The sequence below is a fragment of the Eurytemora carolleeae genome, unplaced genomic scaffold (assembly GCF_000591075.1).
Source record: "Eurytemora carolleeae unplaced genomic scaffold, Eaff_2.0 scaffold359, whole genome shotgun sequence".
Taxonomy (NCBI): domain Eukaryota; kingdom Metazoa; phylum Arthropoda; class Copepoda; order Calanoida; family Temoridae; genus Eurytemora; species Eurytemora carolleeae.
In genome coordinates, this window is record NW_019396374.1 from 197,989 (window position 1) to 216,877 (window position 18,889).

General features: G+C 34.0%; 1 protein-coding gene across 2 annotated transcripts in view; it reads left to right on the top strand.

Moving 5' to 3' along the window:
• The first annotated feature begins 95 nt into the window (after positions 1 to 95).
• Positions 96 to 18,889, top strand: part of LOC111701989 (uncharacterized) — a 22,813-nt gene continuing 4,019 nt past the window's right edge. The window contains exons 1-7 of one of the 2 annotated variants that reach the window (XM_023473501.1): positions 96 to 230; positions 3,395 to 3,546; positions 3,965 to 3,980; positions 5,076 to 5,286; positions 9,384 to 9,514; positions 15,487 to 15,617; positions 16,468 to 16,537. In XM_023473501.1, the coding sequence (XP_023329269.1) occupies positions 110 to 230; positions 3,395 to 3,546; positions 3,965 to 3,980; positions 5,076 to 5,286; positions 9,384 to 9,514; positions 15,487 to 15,617; positions 16,468 to 16,537 (832 nt within the window). In that variant the 5' untranslated portion in view covers positions 96 to 109. Of the gene's footprint in view, positions 231 to 3,394; positions 3,563 to 3,964; positions 3,981 to 5,075; positions 5,287 to 9,383; positions 9,515 to 15,486; positions 15,618 to 16,467; positions 16,538 to 18,889 lie in introns of both variants that reach the window. The other variant, XM_023473500.1, reaches the window with a different exon arrangement.

Here is an 18,889-nt window from a genome sequence, read left to right on the forward strand (position 1 = left end):
TGAAAACGGTCCGGTTCGAATTTAAATCGACCCTAGGCTACCGTGAAAGCGCGTTTAAAACAGAGTTTAATGAGGTTTTAAACCCTGTTAAGGTGAGGTTGGCAAGGAGATGTATATATGTACCCGTGGAAGACTCCAGGTTGTGGATACAGACGGCAAAACCGTCTTAGCCACTCTTAAGGCCGGTTCGTACTTCGGAGAGATTTCTATACTCAATATAGGAACAGCAGGTTAGATTTCTATACTCAATATAGGAACAGCAGGTTAGATTTCTATACTCAATATAGGAACAGCAGGTTAGATTTCTATACTCAATAAAGGAACAGCAGGTTAGATTTTGAAACTAGTTTTTCGAATATTCGACAGAGATTTACATCAAATAGAAACATTAGACCACACCCCTTTTAAAATTAAGAGCTTTAAGAGTCAAAATATTTTCGAGTATTTTTAAGTATTAAAATGGCTAAAAACCCAAATCCCGTTTTAGGCTACCCTTTATGTACAGATAGTTGAATTATTAATGCACCCCCGATTCCAGGCCACAACTGAAGTGTGGCTTAAATATCCCTAACTTTTGCTGTTCATCTACTGTACATTTTTCAATCAAATATTTTGGCAAAATCACAGATTTTAAGAAAGTTCTTGTGGTAAAATCATTAAGAAATATTTTATTTATCTTCTAAAACTTTTTTCTGGTTTTGAACAAAAAAAATGTTTATATCACATCATATGGTTAGTTAATGAGTGCACTAGTCAATTTTCTTAAGGACTACATATAATACATTTATACATAACATAATTATATTATAATATAATATTATATAATATAATTAATATCTACATTTTACAATATATCTAGACTAAATGTTTACAACTATATTTGTAGAGTAGAGTAGAGTAGAGTAGAGTAGAGTAGAGTAGAGTAGAGTAGAGTAGAGTAGAGTAGAGTAGAGTAGAGTAGAGTAGAGTAGAGTAGAGTAGAGTAGAGTAGAGTAGAGTAGAGTAGAGTAGAATAGAGTAGAGTAGGATAGAGTAGAGTAGAGTAGAGTAGAATAGAGTAGAATAAAGTGGGTCAAGTTCATATTTTCTCAAACCAATTTATTCCTACGAATTCTCAAGGTTTTCATATTTCTATTTTAAGCCCTTAAGAGTAACTATAGCCAGCTCTATTCCAAACCTTAAGAAAGGGAAGGCAAAGGAATGGAAGAGAGAAATTACTATATTATTAAATTAAAGTGAAATGGTTCTGTATACATTTCACACTAGCCGTATTTAGAATCATAACTTGAGTTTAACGATCGTCTTGCTATTCCAGAGTTGTATGGGCCCCTCAGAAGCTAACTTTTTAAAATTCGATTTAAAACAAAAAATTTACATATTCATAATTATAATTATAATTTCTAATCCCTTATTCTTTTTAACCTGGTTGTGTAAAATTTGATGTTTCAAATTTAGGTATTTGGATCTGGATTCAATTCTTTTTCGCCCAAAATCTCATATTCCTTTATAATTTTAGAAAGGATATAAACATATCCTTCTAATGAGTATAGAAAGCCTAATAATATTTCCCCCAGTATGTGCACCGTGTTTATAGTTCTTATATCACAGTTATTTTTCTCTTTAAACCAACCAGGTGACATATTTTGGAAATATTTTCATTTTCAAACAATTTTCTCTCATAGTTTACAAAATAAACTTGCTTCCAAGAAAATAAAACTTCCCTGGTTTTCTTGCCGACAGATTTTTATATATTTTTTATATAGAATATCTAGGCCAAAAGGCGTAAAATAAAATGATTTGATAATAATTAGAATAATTCTAGAATCTCTAGAACTTTAGAAACCATATAGAATTCTAGAATTTAGTTTAAAGTGGTCTATAGAATTCTAGAATTTAGAATATCTAGAATCTCTAGAAGATCTATAATACTAGAATCTCTTGGAGATATAGAATTCTAGAATTTGAGACATAGAACTCTTGAATCTCATGGAGATATAGAATTTTAGAATTTGAGATATATAATTCTAGAATCTCTTTAAGATATATAATTCTAGAATCTCTTTGAGATAAAGAATTCTAGAATATCTTGGAGACATAAAATTCTAGAATCTCTTGGTGATATAGAATTATTGAATTTGACGTGGGAAACCCTTTATATTAACAATAACAGATAAGACACTAGATGTCGTCTTTTCAAAATTCAGGGGTTTTTCGTTCACAATAACCCTGAGGCAAAAGCCTAAAGGAGTTCTGCGCAGGAAGCGTTGAATTACAAGACAGACAGAGAGCATACGCTGCCTGCGCGAAACTCCATTAAGCTTCTGCCTCAGGGTTATATTGAACGGAAAACCCCTAAATCTTGAAAAGACGACATATAGTGTCCTATCTGTTATTGTCAATTAATCTATGGTCTAGAAGATCTAGAATTCTTTAAACAAAAGCCCAAATTCAAACTTAAGATCATCATATTTTGAAAGTTTCAAGTTGTCTTTAAAGTCTTTGTGGGTAAACCTGTATTAACACACTTGTAAGTTGGGAGCTAAGACAGAATTATTTTACAATAAGGAATCTCATTTATTTGTATTGAGATAGAACTATAGAATTACAATTCTGCCAACTTGGCAATTTCTTAGATGAAAAATTCAGCAATTCTTTTTTTTAGATCAGGTATATTTTATAGAGAACAAGGTTCGAGTCAATTATTTAAAATTTATTCCTCTTCCCTGATTTAAAAAGACTGTAAGCGTAATCTCAAGTGGCCGTTAATGCAAAGATGTCCATGACCGAGTCACAAGAATACTTTTTAAAGAGCGTGTTTTTTTTTACTTAAGTGATAGTGCAGTGAAAGCGCATTACTACTCTAGAAACAAATACAAGAATTATCAGATATAAACGCTTTTAAACCTAGAAAAACGGAAATATCTCCCACATTATTTATCAGATTAAGGTTTCAAGGGTACCGTTGTGAATTGGGATCCATGGAGTGAATAGGGGATACAATTAGTGAATAGGGGATACAGGTAGTGAATAGGGAATACAGGTAGTGAATAGGGGATACAGGTAGTGAATAGGGGATACAGTTAGTGAATAGGGGATACAGGTAGTGAATAGGGGATTCATGGAGTGAAAATGGGATACAGTTAGTAAATAGGGGATACATGGGTAGTGAAAGAGGGATAAAGTTAGTAAATTGAAGATAAAGGGAGTATGGGTTTACAGGGAGTAAAAAGAGAATAAAGGGATTAAAAGAGGAATATAGAGATGTAATAGCTATAGGATAAATCAGTGGGTAGCGGAGTGATACATTTGATGATTAAATATAAGTCAAAAGAAAGATGGAATTATGAAATAAAGCTAAATATTTATTTCTAAATAGGATAAATTACATGTTTAGGAAACCGTCGGACTGCCTCTGTAAGATCTGTAGGTTACTCAGACCTGTTTGTTCTGAGTAAACAGGATATGTGGGACGTATTGAAGGATTATCCTGCAGCCAGGGTTCGGCTTGAAGCCATAGCTGCTAAGAAGCTGGAGAAATATAAAAAGGTTCCGCTTGAGAAAGGTAAGGTTCCTCTTGAGAAAGGTAAGGTTCCGCTTGTGAAAGGTAGGGTTCCTCTTGAGAAAAGTAAGTTTCCCTTTGAGAAAGGTATGGTTCCTATTGAGAAAGTTAGGGTTCCTCTTGAGAAAAGTAGGGTTCCTCTTGAGAAAGGTAAGGTTCCTCTTGAGAAAGGTAAGTTTCCTCTTGAGAAAGGTATGGTTCCTCTTGAGAAAGGTAAGGTTCCCTTGAGAAAGATAAGGTTCCTCTTGAGAAAGGTAAGGTTCTTCTTGAGAAATGTAAGGTTCCTCTTGTGAAAGGTAAGGTTCCTCTTTAGAAAGGTATGGTTCCTCTTGAGAAAGGTAAGGTTCTTCTTAAGAAATGTAAGGTTCCTCTTGAGAAAGGTTAGGTTCCCTTGAGAAAGATAAGGTTCCGCTTGAGAAAGATAAGGTTCCTCTTGAGAAAGGTAAGGTTCTTCTTGAGAAATGTAAGGTTCCTCTTGTGAAAGGTAAGGTTCCTCTTGAGAAAGGTAGGGTCCCTCTTGAGAAAGGTAAGGTTCCTCTTGAGGAAGGTCGGTTTCCTCTTAAGAAAGGTAAAGATCCTCTTGAGAAATGTAAGGTTCCTTTCGAGAAAGGTAAGTTTCTTCTTGAGAAAGGTAGGGTTCCTCTTGAGAAAGGTGTGCAGTGCTCCTTCGCCAATTATAAACAAATTGCTTTTATGTCTTAACTAGACACTGGGGGAAACTTTTTTTTCTTTTCTACAAAACTTGATTTTATAAAAAGAAAATTTGGAGACTTAGATTCGGAGAAGTTTTTCTAAATATGTTTTTCTTATCTTTATAATAAAACAGGACATTCGTATATATATATATGTTGTGTATAGCCGGCCAAACGCAGAATGGGCTGAAATTTTTTGCGGACACTCATGGGTGGCCGGGGGGTGTCATAGGCTAAAAAAATCTAAATTTTCTGTTCAACATTTATTTCCACGGGCAACGCCGGGCCCTTCAGCTATTTCTTAACAAGTTGGGTTAGTGTTTTATACATAACCGGGGAAGGGGGTTCGGTCTACATATTTAGCAATATTTTTTTTTCAAATAGTTAATTTTTTTTTACACGAAAATACAAAAGGAAATTAAACTTGAATGATGGTTCAATTATTTATTTCTTTGGCCCACCCCTTATCTTATAATCCACATGTAATTTGCAACCTTTGATATTTTAAGCTTTGAATTTTGGATCAAGTAGAATTAAAGTTTAATATGTTTCCGCTTCAGCTTACTAAGACATAAGAGTTAAAAATCAGTTCTATTTTGATCACCTTCTTTCCGTTAGTATAATTTTTATATATATACATACATTATACTTATAAAGTTTAATCTAGATTGTGTTAAACCAGCACAGTGTCCGGAATTTTAAAAAAACTTTGAAAAAAATATGTTTGAAAAAAAAACAATTCAGCCGATTTATATATTTTCTATTTATAGATTAGTTTAAGAATTGAATTTTAAAATAATAAAATAATTATAAATATATTTTAGCATCATTGCCCCGAAGTTTATCAACACCTGGACTTCTGGAGAGTGGGGGCAGGGTACCCCTGGAAGATATGTGGGTATCCCCCCTCCCCCTCCCCCCTTTACCAGGGGGCAGGATATCACCGGCTCCTTTTAAAGGAGGATATGTATCCCCTATACCTCCTGGACCCTCCTCCCCCTTCCAGGCTTCAAGATCCAGCTCTCCTGAATCAATGTAAGCTTTAATAATATTTAGATCCAGATCTACTGAATCAATGTAAGCTTTAGTATTATCTAGATCCAGCTCTCCTGAATCAATGTAAGCTTTAGTATTATCTAGATCCAGCTCTACTGAATCAATGTAAGCTATGGTATTATCTAGATCCAGCTCTACTGAATCAATGTAAGCTTTAGTATTATCTAGATCCAGCTCTCCTGACTCAATGTAAGCTTTAATTTTATCTATATCCAGCTCTCCTGAATCAATGTAAGCGTTTGTACTTTATGGATCCTGCTCTCCTGAATCAAAGTAAGCTTTAGTATTATATATATGATATCCATCTCTACTGAATAAATGTAAGCTTTAGTACTATTTAGATCCAGCTCTACTGAATCAATGTAAGCTTTAGTATTATCTATATCTATTATCCAGCTTTACTGAATCAATGCAATTGCTTTAGTATTATATATATCCAGTTCTTCTGAATCAATGTAAGCTTTAGTTTTATCTAGATCCAGCTAAACTGAATCAATGTAAGCTTTAGTATTATCTAGATCCAGATCTACTGAATCAATGTAAGCTTTAGTATTATCTAGATCCAGCTCTACTGAATCAATGTATTATCTAGATCCAGATCTACTGAATCAATGTAAGCTTTAGTATTATCTAGATCCAGCTCTACTGAATCAATGTAAGCTTTAGTATTATCTATATCGAGTTCTACTGAATCAATGTAAGTCTCAGTTTTATCTCGATCAATGTGAGTAGAATTAAGGTGAGGGGATAGAGCTTTAACCAAAGATTTGAATTTTAATGACGATAGAAAAAAAAGTCTTTTCATTTGACAGTCTGAAGATTGAATAAACCATCAGTGTAAGGTCAAGTTTTTATAACTATTTACGACTAATTTACAAGGAAGTTGAGGGAGATTTTCTTTACCAAGGGTTCCCAAGACCAATTTTGCCTAACAAACATCCAGAGCGCAGCTAAGGGTAATTGGTCGAGGGAACCCGTGGTTAAATGAAATTTTTTATTTCCCGAAAAAGTAGTTGTACACAATTTTATCATCTTTTGAGATGAAAATGCGCGATTTTTTTCACGAAAACATGGGACCGTTTCAAAAAGAATTAGAAATAACATAAGTTTAATGGTACAATTGTAATTGTAAATAATAGTCGTACAAGATTTTACACATTTGAAAGAACATATGAAAGAAAAGGGGTTAAACCGTTCCATATTCCCTCAAATGAAGAATCATAAAACCGTTTCATTTAATTTTTCTCTCAAGTTTCCTTCCAGAGATGTTTTAGATGTTTTAGATGAGCTGAAATTAGTTTCAAACTAATAGATTTTATTCTTAGAATAAATATATTAATTCATATAAAACTCTTCTTCATATACAGTCCTAGAACCATGGCACATTTCTTCATATGTATTCCTAGAACCCTGGAACACTTCTTTATATCTAGTCCTGGAACCATGGAACACTTCTTTATATCTAGTCCTGGAACCATAAAACACTTCTTCATATATATTCCTAGAACCCTGGAACACTTCTTTTTATCTAGTCCTGGAACCATGGAACACTTCTTTATATCTAGTCCTGGAACCATGGAACACTTCTTCATATAAAGTCCTGAAACCATGTAGCTTTTATTCATATCTAGTTCTGGAACCATGGAACACTTATTCAAATTCAGACCTGGAATCATGGAACACTTATTCATATCTAGTCCTGGAACCATGGAGCACTTCTTCATATCGAGTCCTGGAATCATGGAACACCTATATATATCGAGTCCTGGAACCATGGAACACTTATTTATTTCAAGTTCTAGAACCATGGGACACTAGATTATTTCACAACAAAGCAATGCGTCTAATAAACCTAATTTTATCATAACATTTGAATGCTTTTCTATTTTTGGAAGTTAATTCCAGGTGTTCCATAGTTCCAGGACCAGATATGAATAAGTGTTCCATGGTTCCAGCACTACAGGGTGTCTCAAATAAAACGGGGAATAAGGGTCTACAGACATGTTTATAATCAGATTTTCAAGATTGAGACCATTTTTAAAATCCACGTATAATTTCTAATTCAATAAATGACAATTTTAAAAGCTCCTAAAGTTTCCAACTGGAGTGAGTAATTTTGGTAAAAATAAAAATAATCTCCGTTTGCACATAAGGTTCTATGTAGACTTGTTTATAATCAGATTTTCAAGATTGAGACAATTTTTGATATCTACGTACAATTTCCGAGTCAATGAGCCCAACTTTTGGCTTATAGATCTAAAAATAACAATTGTACTGCAATAAACTGCAACCTAACATTGAATATAAAATTTTGCAAACGGAGATTATCTTTTACTTTTTACCTCGCTCCATTTCATAACTTTAGAAGTCTATAAAATTTTAGATCTACAAGCCTAAACTTGGAAAATGTACGTAGATATAAAAAATCTTGAAAATCTGATTACAAACAAGTCTGCATAGAACCTTATGTGCAAACAGAGATTATCTTATTTTTACCCAATTACTACACTCCAGTTGGAAACTTCAGGAGCCTTTAAAATTGTTATTTTTAGATCTATAAGCCTAAAATTAGACTTTTTAAGCCGAAAATTGTACGTAGATTTAAGAAATGGTCTCAATTTTGAAAATCCGATTACAAACGAGTCTGTAGACTCTATTCCTCGTTTTTTTGAGACACCCTGTAGTACTGGAACCATGGAACATTTATTCATATCTACTACTGGAACCATGGAACACTTCTTCATATCTATTCATGGAACCATGGAAAAATTCTTCACATTTTGCCTTGGAACCATGGAACACTTCTTCATATCTAGTCCTGGAACCATGGAACATTTCTTCAAAAATTGTCCTGGAACCATGGAACATTTCTTCATATCTAGTCCTGGAACCATGGAACATTTCTTCATATCTAGTCCTGGAACTATGGAACACATGGAATTTAACTTCCAAAAATAGAAAAGCATACAAATGTTATGATAAAATTAGGTTTATTAGATGCATTGCTTCGTTGTGAAATGTGTATTAGGTTTATATGTGCAGGGTGTCCCAAAATACATTGGAATTGAATGACGAATTTGATTAATTCTTTGTTAAAGCATGACGAGAAATCAAAATCAGCTAGAGTTTATTTTAAAAAAACGGTAAAAGACTATATAATGAAATCGGAAAAGTTTATCAATACTAGGCTTTTAGGGCGCTTCGCACCCATCTTCTTTTTCAACTTTTGGTTGTGGCTTTATCTGTGAGCATCTTTTCTGTGTACAGAATAATTTTTTTTTAATTTGCGGATTTCATAATATTTTTTCGCGCATTTTCAAAATTTTACAAAATTGAATAATTTAAAGTAAAAATATTTTAAGATTATGTATTTAAAGTCTGATTCGCCATAAACCTTCGCTTGGGCCACGTGAGGTCCCACACAAAATTTGGACTTGATCGGTTCAGTCGTTTTAACCTTTATTGGAAACAAACAAACAGATACCCAGACAAGCTAAATTTATATATAGATATCTACACTAAATACAAAGCCATTAAAAAGAAGATCTCGAAATTGTCACTTAATTCCCCTGTAAACTGGAACACCATGTAAACTGGAACACCATGTAAACTGGAACACCATGTGAACTGGAACACCATGTGAACTGGAACACCATGTGAACTGGAACACCATGTAAACTGGAACACCATGTATGTATGAATGACTCTATTAGATGCAATTTCTGTCTCTAGTATTGAAGATATATTGCTTAAAATGGTATTTTCGAGAAGAAATTCCGAGAACATAGTTTTGTAAAAAGAATTTAATGGACAAATTGTTTGCTGAGCCCTGGGAGGTACTTAAACAGTTTGAAATCTAATGTTCTATATAACCTGGAGCAGAACCATAACTATATAAATATTTAAGTTAAAATATAAGATGTTGAACCTTGGAAAATGGAATTTTCTTTTAAATTTGGTAAAGAGAGGGAAATTTCTTGAATTTAATTAGGTTTAAAGTTTTCTACTTTAATCAAACATCTATGCTCTCAAGTTTAGATTGAAGAAAAGCATTGGATTTTTACAAATGTTTTCAGGGGTCCTATGATAAGACGAGGGGTTGACTCTCCTCTCTCCCAGTTCTCCGGTAGGACCAAGATGTACAAGGAACCAAACCAGAGGGGTGAGAAGAGTTCCAGGAGTCCTAAACTTAGAAATAGACAATTAGGTTAGTATAATATTAGGTTAGTATAATATTAGGTTAGTATAATATTAGGTTAGTATAATATTAGGTTAGTATAATATTTGTTTATTTTCTCATTCACCATCTTTCTTCTTCTTTACTCATTCTCTTTCCTTCTTCTTCCTCTTTCCTTCTTCCTTCTCTGTCCTTCTTTCTTTTTTTACTTTTTCCTTGTCTTTCTTTTTTCCTTCTCTTTCCTTCTTCCTTCTTCTTCCTTCTTCCTTCTCTTTCCTTCTTTCTTCTCTTTTCTTCTTTCTTCTCTTTCCTTCTTTCTTCTCTTTTCTTCTTTCTTCTCTTTCCTTCTTTCTTCTCTTTCCTTCTTTCTTTCTTCTCTTTTCTTCTCTCCTTCTTTCTCATTTATTCTTCTTTCTCTTTCCTTCTTTCCTTTTTCCTTCTCTTTCCTTTTTCCTTCTCTTTCCTTCCTCCTTCTCGTTCCTTCTTCCTTTTCTTTCCTTCTTTCTTCTCTTTCCTTCGTTCTTCTCTTTCCTTCTTTCTTCTCTTTCCTTCTTTCTTTCTTCTCTTCTCTCCTTCTTTCTCTTTTATGCTTCCTTCTCTTTCCTTCTTCCTTTTCTTTCCTTCGTCTTTCTCTTTCCTTTTCCCTTCTCTTTCCTTCTTCCTTCTCTTTCTTTCTTTCTTCTCTTTCCTTCTTCCTTCTCTTTCTTAGTCTTTCTCTTTCCTTCTTTCTTCTTTTTCCTTCTTCCTTCACTTTCCTTCTTTCTTCTCTTTCCTTCTTACTTCTCTTTCCTTCTTTCTTCTCTTTCCTTTTTTCTTTCTTCTCTTCTCTCCTTCTTTCTCTTTTATGCTTCCTTCTCTTTCCTTCTTCCTTTCATATACTTCTTTCTTCTCTTTCCTCCTTTCTCGATCCTAAATTTAAATCAAATTCTGCCTTCAATGTGTTCTTTAAACGGCTTAAATAATGATTTGACAAAGAAAGAAAGAATTTTATAGATGCCTAGGAAATTGTAATTAAAAGGAAACAGACCGTATAAAATATTTACCGTTGTCTCAGAGGTCTCATCCTTTGTGTGTAACCCTGTAGTTAAAAAGTCTAAAAGTCGTCTTTCTTTTTCACACTTTTCTTGTTCTCACTGAACATATTTAAATTTGTAAAAAGCCTATTCCCCTCTTCGTACTTCTCAGTTTCCTTGTGCTAAGGGATAGTTAGTTAATGCCCTTCAATTACTGATTTAATATATTTTTTTAATTTATTGGAAAAACTGGAAAACTATTGTTGAAAGAAACTAAATACTCGAAAAGGGGCGCCGAGAGAATAGAATTTCTAGCATACCACCATAAATGTGTTTTTATAAGGCCTGGAGAGCTTGATATTCTAAGCTCTTGGTGTTGTAAAACTAATATGTTAATGACCGGAAACTTTAAAGTTTAGTGATATTGCTGAGTCGAAGTTTTCCCTAATATTCAATGTTCATTTTATTTTGAAAATGTGAATAATATATTCAAGATTATTCAGAAAAACTCTTTGTGGACATTTATTTGGAAAGTTTGGAAATATATATAGAAATAATCCTTTCCATTTTGGATATAGATATATCTATACAAAATGTAAATGAAATGGGTTAAACAGGGTTACCCACAAAGGCTGAGACTGCCGGAAAAAATATGTCGATCCCAAGTAAGTTTAAATTACACGGGCAGCCGTTGTACATATGAATTTCCGAGCCAGGTCAACTTTTCCGGACCCAGTTTGTACTGTATAAAGAAATAGATAAAATAAATTCACTACAGTCGTCTCTGAAGTTAGATCCTTTGCTGGTAACTCATTTCAAAGATACTTAAAAATTGCTTTTAATATCTCTTTTTTATTTTTCAGTTTTTATCTTTCTTTTAAAAACTGCATTTCAGTTTCTTCAATCTTTATTCCAAAAAAATCCAATTGACCCTCAATCCCAAGAGGCCAATGCCCTGATTTACAACGGTACCCCTGAACAGGCCCGTTGCCAGGATTTGACCAGGGGGGGGGGAATATGACGCGCCGCAGGTGAAATTTTTTTTTTTTGGGGGGGGGGGGTTTAATGATTTTTTAAACATGCAATGTTTGGTTTGGTTTCACAGTGGTATATGGTTGTTTTTATTACATTGTCAATGCACACTATAAAGGCTAACCTTTTTATATTTGAACTTTTAAGGGAGTACTGCTTAACTAACAGAGTCAAGTAATCATTTATTATTTGACTTTGCAATATAAAATTGATATGATCTTATTTCTTATTCATTTAAAAAAAAGCTTTTCAAGGGTCAAGGGGGTGATATGGAAACGCCTCACCACGGAAATGCCTCAAAAAAAAAGACTCATAAAACATAGCACACCGGTCAAGGGGGGGGGGGGGTTTAAAAGTCTGAAAGTGTACAGGAGATTACCATTTCATTTCCATGGGACTCTATCAAGGTTGTAATGCAAAGAAAGTTAATTGCTGTCGCGAATACTCTGCGTAAATATTGAAGCCAGTTCTCTCTGGGCGGAATTTGTAAACAAGAATATATGCATCAGTGTTTGTTTAGTATCCGAGGAGGTTAAACACATTTAATTTTGATAATTTTGATAATTCACATAATAGTTTTCTATGACCAGAATATTTCATTGATTTTTTATGTGAAAGATGGATCCCATGTCAGGCTTCGACATCCGTCTTGCATACACTTCTGAAATAACTTTCCTTGCATTACATCCTTAATGCATATAATTAATAAATCATACTGTTTTAATTATACTTAAACAACTATTAAATAACTATGAGTAAATTTTGATGTTGTGTTACATTTAATCAACAGAGTGTACTGATCAACTGTTAGTTAGCCTGCGACACTTTTATAGAGTAACGCACTAATAGATTATAATTTGGTTTGGAAATCAATTCTTACTCGGGCTATATAATTTATAACTAGATTTTAGAAACTTATGAAAACAATTTCTTTTATATGGGACTAGGGGGGGGGGGGTTGCAAATTCGTCATTGCACCCCTCTTTCAGAAGAAAGGGGGGTGCACCTGCACCCTTGCACCCCCCTGGCTACGGGCCTGCCCTTGAATCCTTTGTCTTTTCATTGAGTAGAAAAAAAATCTCTCTTTGAATATATCGGAACACCCTTGAAATCCTCTATAACACCTACAGTAGAATCCCAGGTCTCAAAACACCCTTTTGATACTACTACCTACTGTCCCTTAAAGTTGCAATCCCATAAGCAAAGTTGTTGGGAATTAAATATTCTAATGAAAATTTAATCCAAGAAAATCTAGTAAATTTAAACTTTGTTAACATTTGTTGTCTCGTGCCATGAAGGAATTTATAAATATGCATACAATATATATATATAGCTATATATAAATTTGGCTTGTCTGTCTGTCTGTTTGTGTGTTTGTTTGTTTGTTTGTTTGTATCCAATAAACGTCAAAACGGCTGAACCGATCGGGCCCAAATTTTTGTGGGACATCTAGGGACCCCAGGGAAGGTTTATGAATCATCAAAATTTCAAATATTTGTCTCCATAAAAATTTGATCGTAATTAAGTTTTAAAAAGTTTTGAAAATCCGCGAAATTTTTTGTGAAAATCCGCTAATTATTTTTGTTTTGTTTTACGATGTACACAAAGAGAACATGTTCACAATTAATTTAGGAGATGGGCGCGAAGCGCCCTCTAAGGCTAGAAAGAAGGGCGCGAAGCGCCTTGAATTTCTAGTATATATATTTATATATATATATATATATTGCAAACGAGTCTGTAGAATTAATTGCATTTTTAGTTCAGAAAGATAATAATGTTTATCAAGAGAAAGAACCTGAATTATTTCTGACATCAGGTTTTTCTCACAAAAAATTGTCTCAAGAAGATCGTTAATGATCGTTACCGAAGGGTTGTCTTTAGGGGTCGTTAACGAAACAACGAACTAAAACTAAAAACTATTTCTTCGTCTTTTTAATTTAAAAAATCGATCTTTATAAAAACGATCATTTTTTAAAACGACCGTTTCGTTTTTGTTTTTTCTTCGTCAATTTAAAACGAAACGATCATTTTGCCAAAAAGTGAAAACGATCCATTTCTCTATGAAAATAGATAGATAAATATTGGGTTTGGGCGGGGTTGAGGGGGGGGGAAGCTAGGAGGAGGGGTAGAGTTTTGGTTTATAAAACCACTCGCCTAATCCTTGCTCTTAAATCTAAGCCCATGAATATGCATTCTTAGCTGTAGAGTTGGGTGAAGTCCTTGTTTTATTTTCACAATAAATTATGTAATATTTTTATTATTACCGTGTTTTTGGAATATTTCTCTGTTAACTCTCAACCCTTGAACAACAATGGCGGCTTATGTATAAAATAGAACAAAACTTGAATCTTTGTACAATGTACATGCATTCACATTGGTATACGATACTGTCGGCGTTATGTCACGTGATTTGTCACGTGATTTTAAGATTTACAACGCTAAAAACATTTATTCAAGTAACAATAGAAAAAAATTGCTTGTTATCCACCTGGAGAAGCGATCAATACTGTCAATTATCTTTGTTGCCTCAGCTCACAGAATTCGCAGGTCGATTTTATACAAAAACCGCAATTAAATATCTTCTTTAAAATTATCCGTGATCCAGTTTCATTTATAATATACCAATCTGTCCTTCTTCCATCAATCTTTGTCATAACAGCAAACTTTTAGAGAATAATTTTAATATAAGTTTAATGCAAAAAATGTTGAATGTCAGGAAACGTATTATAGCGATGGCTACCTCCAGCGGAGACTAAAATACTCTAAGATCACAATTAAAAGAAATTAATTAGTGTTTTCGAAAGAGCCCTGCAGTCACGGAGTACTAAAACCTGGAGCGGGAATCATTAAGTAACAGTAAAAAGAGTGGGAATCACAGAGTAGTATGAAGTGAAGCGGGAATCACAGAGTAGTATAAAGTGAAGCGGGAATCACGGAATAGGAGTAAATGGAGCAGAAATCACGAAATCGCATATTTGATGATTTGGCTATTGTAAAAAGCAAGTTTATTGGTATAGGGAACCACGAATGAAAGAAAAAAGTGTAGTGCATTTTTAGATCTAAACAGTTGTATTTTTTTCGGAAGTAAACAGAATATTTAAAAATATTAAATCATGTATAGAAATAAAGTAAGGTTAATATAAAAATGTTGCATGCAGAAAATGCGAGGTTCTTTAATTGTTTTCATTGTTTTTGGAGTCTTGGAGATAATGATTTTAATATACTAAGGGACATATCTGTACGTACATGTATTTCTGACAGTCTTCCATTTGATAAAAAGACGACCTTAAAGATATTCTTTTACAAATGGCGGACAGTTAACAAAACAGGAAATAAATCATAAGATGTATAAAGATCTTGTCAGCCTACATTTGTAGCATAAAAATTGCTAGGTCAATATTACACTGGGTAGTCTAAAATGGTCGGTACGTGTGAGATCCTTTACAGGACATTACACTAGAATTGTACCGGTTCGGATCATCCACCATTGGAGCCGTGTGGGGCTTTACGGGTCATTCCCGCTCCATGTCTTCCTACCCCGTGGTTGCAACCCTTTAATTAATTTCTCGAGTTACCCTGGCTAATAAAACCAGAAACTTCCAAATAAAGAGATTTCAGATGGTTATTTTTAGAATTCGGGGAATATACGTTTACAAGACTACATCTCAGGGGCTTTGGGGGCTAAGTCCCGTAGACAAATTTCTGTATACGTCTACCCATATTGTAAAACATATTATGATTAAGGAATTCAGTTTTTGTCACAAACTCTGATTTTCTAATCTCTCTCTATATATATATAGAGCTAAGAAATTTCAAACTATAAATTCTGTTAGATCAAATAATCTAAGTTTGAAATATTAAAGGTTTAGAACATCAGTTTGCAAAAATTTAGGGAAAAGAACATTTGAGTTTGTGGCAAAGACTCAATTCCTTTGTTTTAGAATATCTTTGTTTCAGCGCACAAGGAATCTGATATATCACAGACCTCTGATATCTCTGGACTAGGAGGAGGAGGAGTAGTAGAGGGAGCTAGTAGATCTATCCAACCCTCATCCTGGACAAATCCAGTAGCTAGTCATACACTTCAGGTAGTCTAGTAGTCTAACACTTTAGGTAGTGTAGTAGTCATACACTTCAGGTAGTCTAGTAGTCATACACTTCAGGTAGTCTAGTAGTCATACACTTCAGGTAGTCTAGTAGTCATCCTGGACTTATCCAGTAGTAAGTCAAACACTTCAGGTATACTAGTAGTCTGCACGCCTGGGTATCTTTTTGAAACCCAGTATCGGAAACTGGGTTTCACAAATGGAGTACGGTCATTTTGTAGATTTAAATTTATTTTATAGAAATATTATTTTAAATGGTTAACTTTATTTTCTCTTGTTTTTCTTTCTTGATGTAAATCTACACAAACTTACAGACCCCAAAAAGGAAACGTGGGAGTTTCGTTTGACGATAATCTTTTTAATTTCCGGCTCAGGTAAACTGTACAATTTACACTGGACAGTACTGGACTATAGCTACTAGCAAGGTTATAATGCAAGGAAAGTTAATTGCAGTTGCGTATACTCTGCGTGCATATTGAAACCAGTTCTCTCTGGACGGAATTTGTAAACAAGAATTAATGCATCAGTGTTCGTTTAGTATGCGAGGAGGATAAAAGCATTTAATTTTGATAATTTTGATAATTCACATAAAAGTTTCCTATGATCAGAATATTTCATTGATTTTTTATGTGAAAGACGGATGTCATGTCAGGCTGTGACATCGGTCTTGTGTTTCGTCCAGAGACAGTACACCTCTGAAATAACTTTCCTTCCATTATAACCTTGGATACTATACGCCTCTAGTTGTTACACATAGTTGAAAGCTTGTATACTTAACTACATGTACTTTATATATTTTATATCTTTATCAAAATCCTAAATCTTTATTTAGGTGATAGCAGCCACTCCTTCCCCATCCTCTTCATGCGAGACTACAATCCATCATTACCTTCCTCTTTCATGTAAGTTTATTTATGTACCCCTCATGTAAGTTTATTTAGGTACCCCTCCTCTTAAAACCACTGTGTAGTGTGCTTTCTCAGGCCTGCATCTTGCCCATAGAGAATAGAATATATAGAGAGGAATTAAAAGAATCTCTCGGTATGAATTTGTTCAGTCCCTTTCAGCCTGAAAGGGAGTTCAAAGTGTACAAATCATGTAAATGTTCACAAATTATATGCAGTAGAGTACATTAATACAGTACGTTCCCTAGACTATCCATTTCAATTTCGAATTTTTTAAACTGTTAAATAAACTTTATAATGAATTTGGTGAATAAAAACATCATTTGATTTATAGTTATAAATCATCGTTTGTAAATTGGGAGGCATAGAGTCTATGTGAAATGATCATTGGTCAATTATGAAACCAGCCTATTTCATAATTTGGTTTTCTTTTAACAATAATTTTAGATTTTCTATAAAATGATATTCCAGGGCCCAACAGGTTATATAGCATAAATATGTGAAGTACACCTGCAGTATGGAAACAGTACAACAAAATGGCCGTTTTACACTTTTTCCATTAAATTCCTCTCTATATATTCTAATCTCTATGATCTTGCCAACTTAACTTGCGTATTAAAGACGTACTTTGTATGTCTCCTTACTCTATACTCAATGATGTTTGTCCGTTAGAAGTCACCCAAAGTATAGGTGTCAGCCAGGGAGTAGGAATAAAGGGAAAGGAAATGGCGCTGGTCTGCCATGAGAAAGCCAGTGGCACTGCTTTGCAGAAAAGTTCGGTAAACCTTACACACACTCTTTTGGTAAAGACACACAACATGACTACAGTCAAGGAAGTTGCAGAACAATGTCGTTAATTATAATTAAGCTTGAATAACGAGTAGTTTATTCTAAACTTTAATCAAATTATATTCTTTGCATTAAAATTTGGCTTCATAGTGTTGACTTAAATATGTAAATAATATATTACATGTATACTAAACTTTTTTAAAGTAAACAATTAACAATAAACAAATGTACACTCCTAGACTGTGCAAATACAGAAATTCTTATCACAGTATATACCTACAGTTCACACCTTCGTTTCAGTAAAGAACAAAAATAGCTCAAGCATGAAACTCTTCAGATTTCACAAAACTAAAATTCTAAAAAAAACTCCCTGCTATCTTGAGGATGAGTACAAACAGCTTCTCATAAACCTGGCCATATTTTGTATTCAATTTAATCTTGTCTCCATGTTACTTTTTAGTTTTTGCTGTACGATGGTTCATAAGAATCATAAATGTAATAATAGAAAAGGAATAAGTCACTTAAAATACAAAACTAAATAATATAAACCTTTCATTTCACAAGACAGGATAAAAATAAAAATTCCCAAATAATCTATTTCAGAGAACACTAAATTTTTCTTTAATTTGAAGAAAAATAATCTTCACACAAAATGTTGGTAACAAATATTAGATTTTAGGCCAATTTTCTCAACTTTTTTCCTTTTTCTTTCTTTTTCGTTCCTCCTTTTCATTTTTTTCATTTTTTTCTTTTTTGTCCCAAAAAGTGTGCCTCTCCTTGGGAGTGAAAGGGGGGGACACGTGCCCTTGTGCCCCCCTAGCTACGGGCCTGACGTCATATGTTTGCAAAAAGTACAGTGAGCCGAGGAATGTATAAAACTATATCTGAGGAGGAGTAACAGTGAGCCGAGGAATGTATAAAACTATATCTGAGGAGGAGTAACAGTGAGCCGAGGAATGTATAAAATTATATCTGAGGAGGAGTAACAGTGAGTCGAGGAAGGTATAAAACTATATCTGAGGAGGAGTAACAGTGAGCCGAGGAAGGTATAAAACTTATCTGAGGAGGAGTAACAACAGTGAGTCGAGGAATGTGTAAACTAAATTTGAGGAGGAGTAACGGGTTCGCATATTCCCTAAAGGAAGGAAACTTCAAGGGAATTTTATGATGGTTATAATTCTTGAAAATCTGAAATCTTGTTGAAGAATGTAGATTCTTGTCCAAACTTCAAGAATGAGGGAGGGATACCGAGGCCGCCAAGAGCCTCCCAGGTTTAAGATTTACAGTTCTGACCCTCCGCTTTAAAGTTCATTGAATTAAAGAGAATTTCACTTGATCTGTTAACATCTCTAATTTGAGGAATACTTGTATTGCTTAAATCAACGTTTTCTTTATATATCTTTCTTTCTGCGTAAGAAATATCTTTAGTTTTAGCATTAGACTTGTCCTGTAAAGAGGTGGCTCGGTTCTTCATGGCAAATCTGGGAGGCTCATGGTGGTGGGGGTGCCCCTCCCTCTTAGGATTAGAGATCTGAATCAGTGGCGCAACTAGGGGGGGGG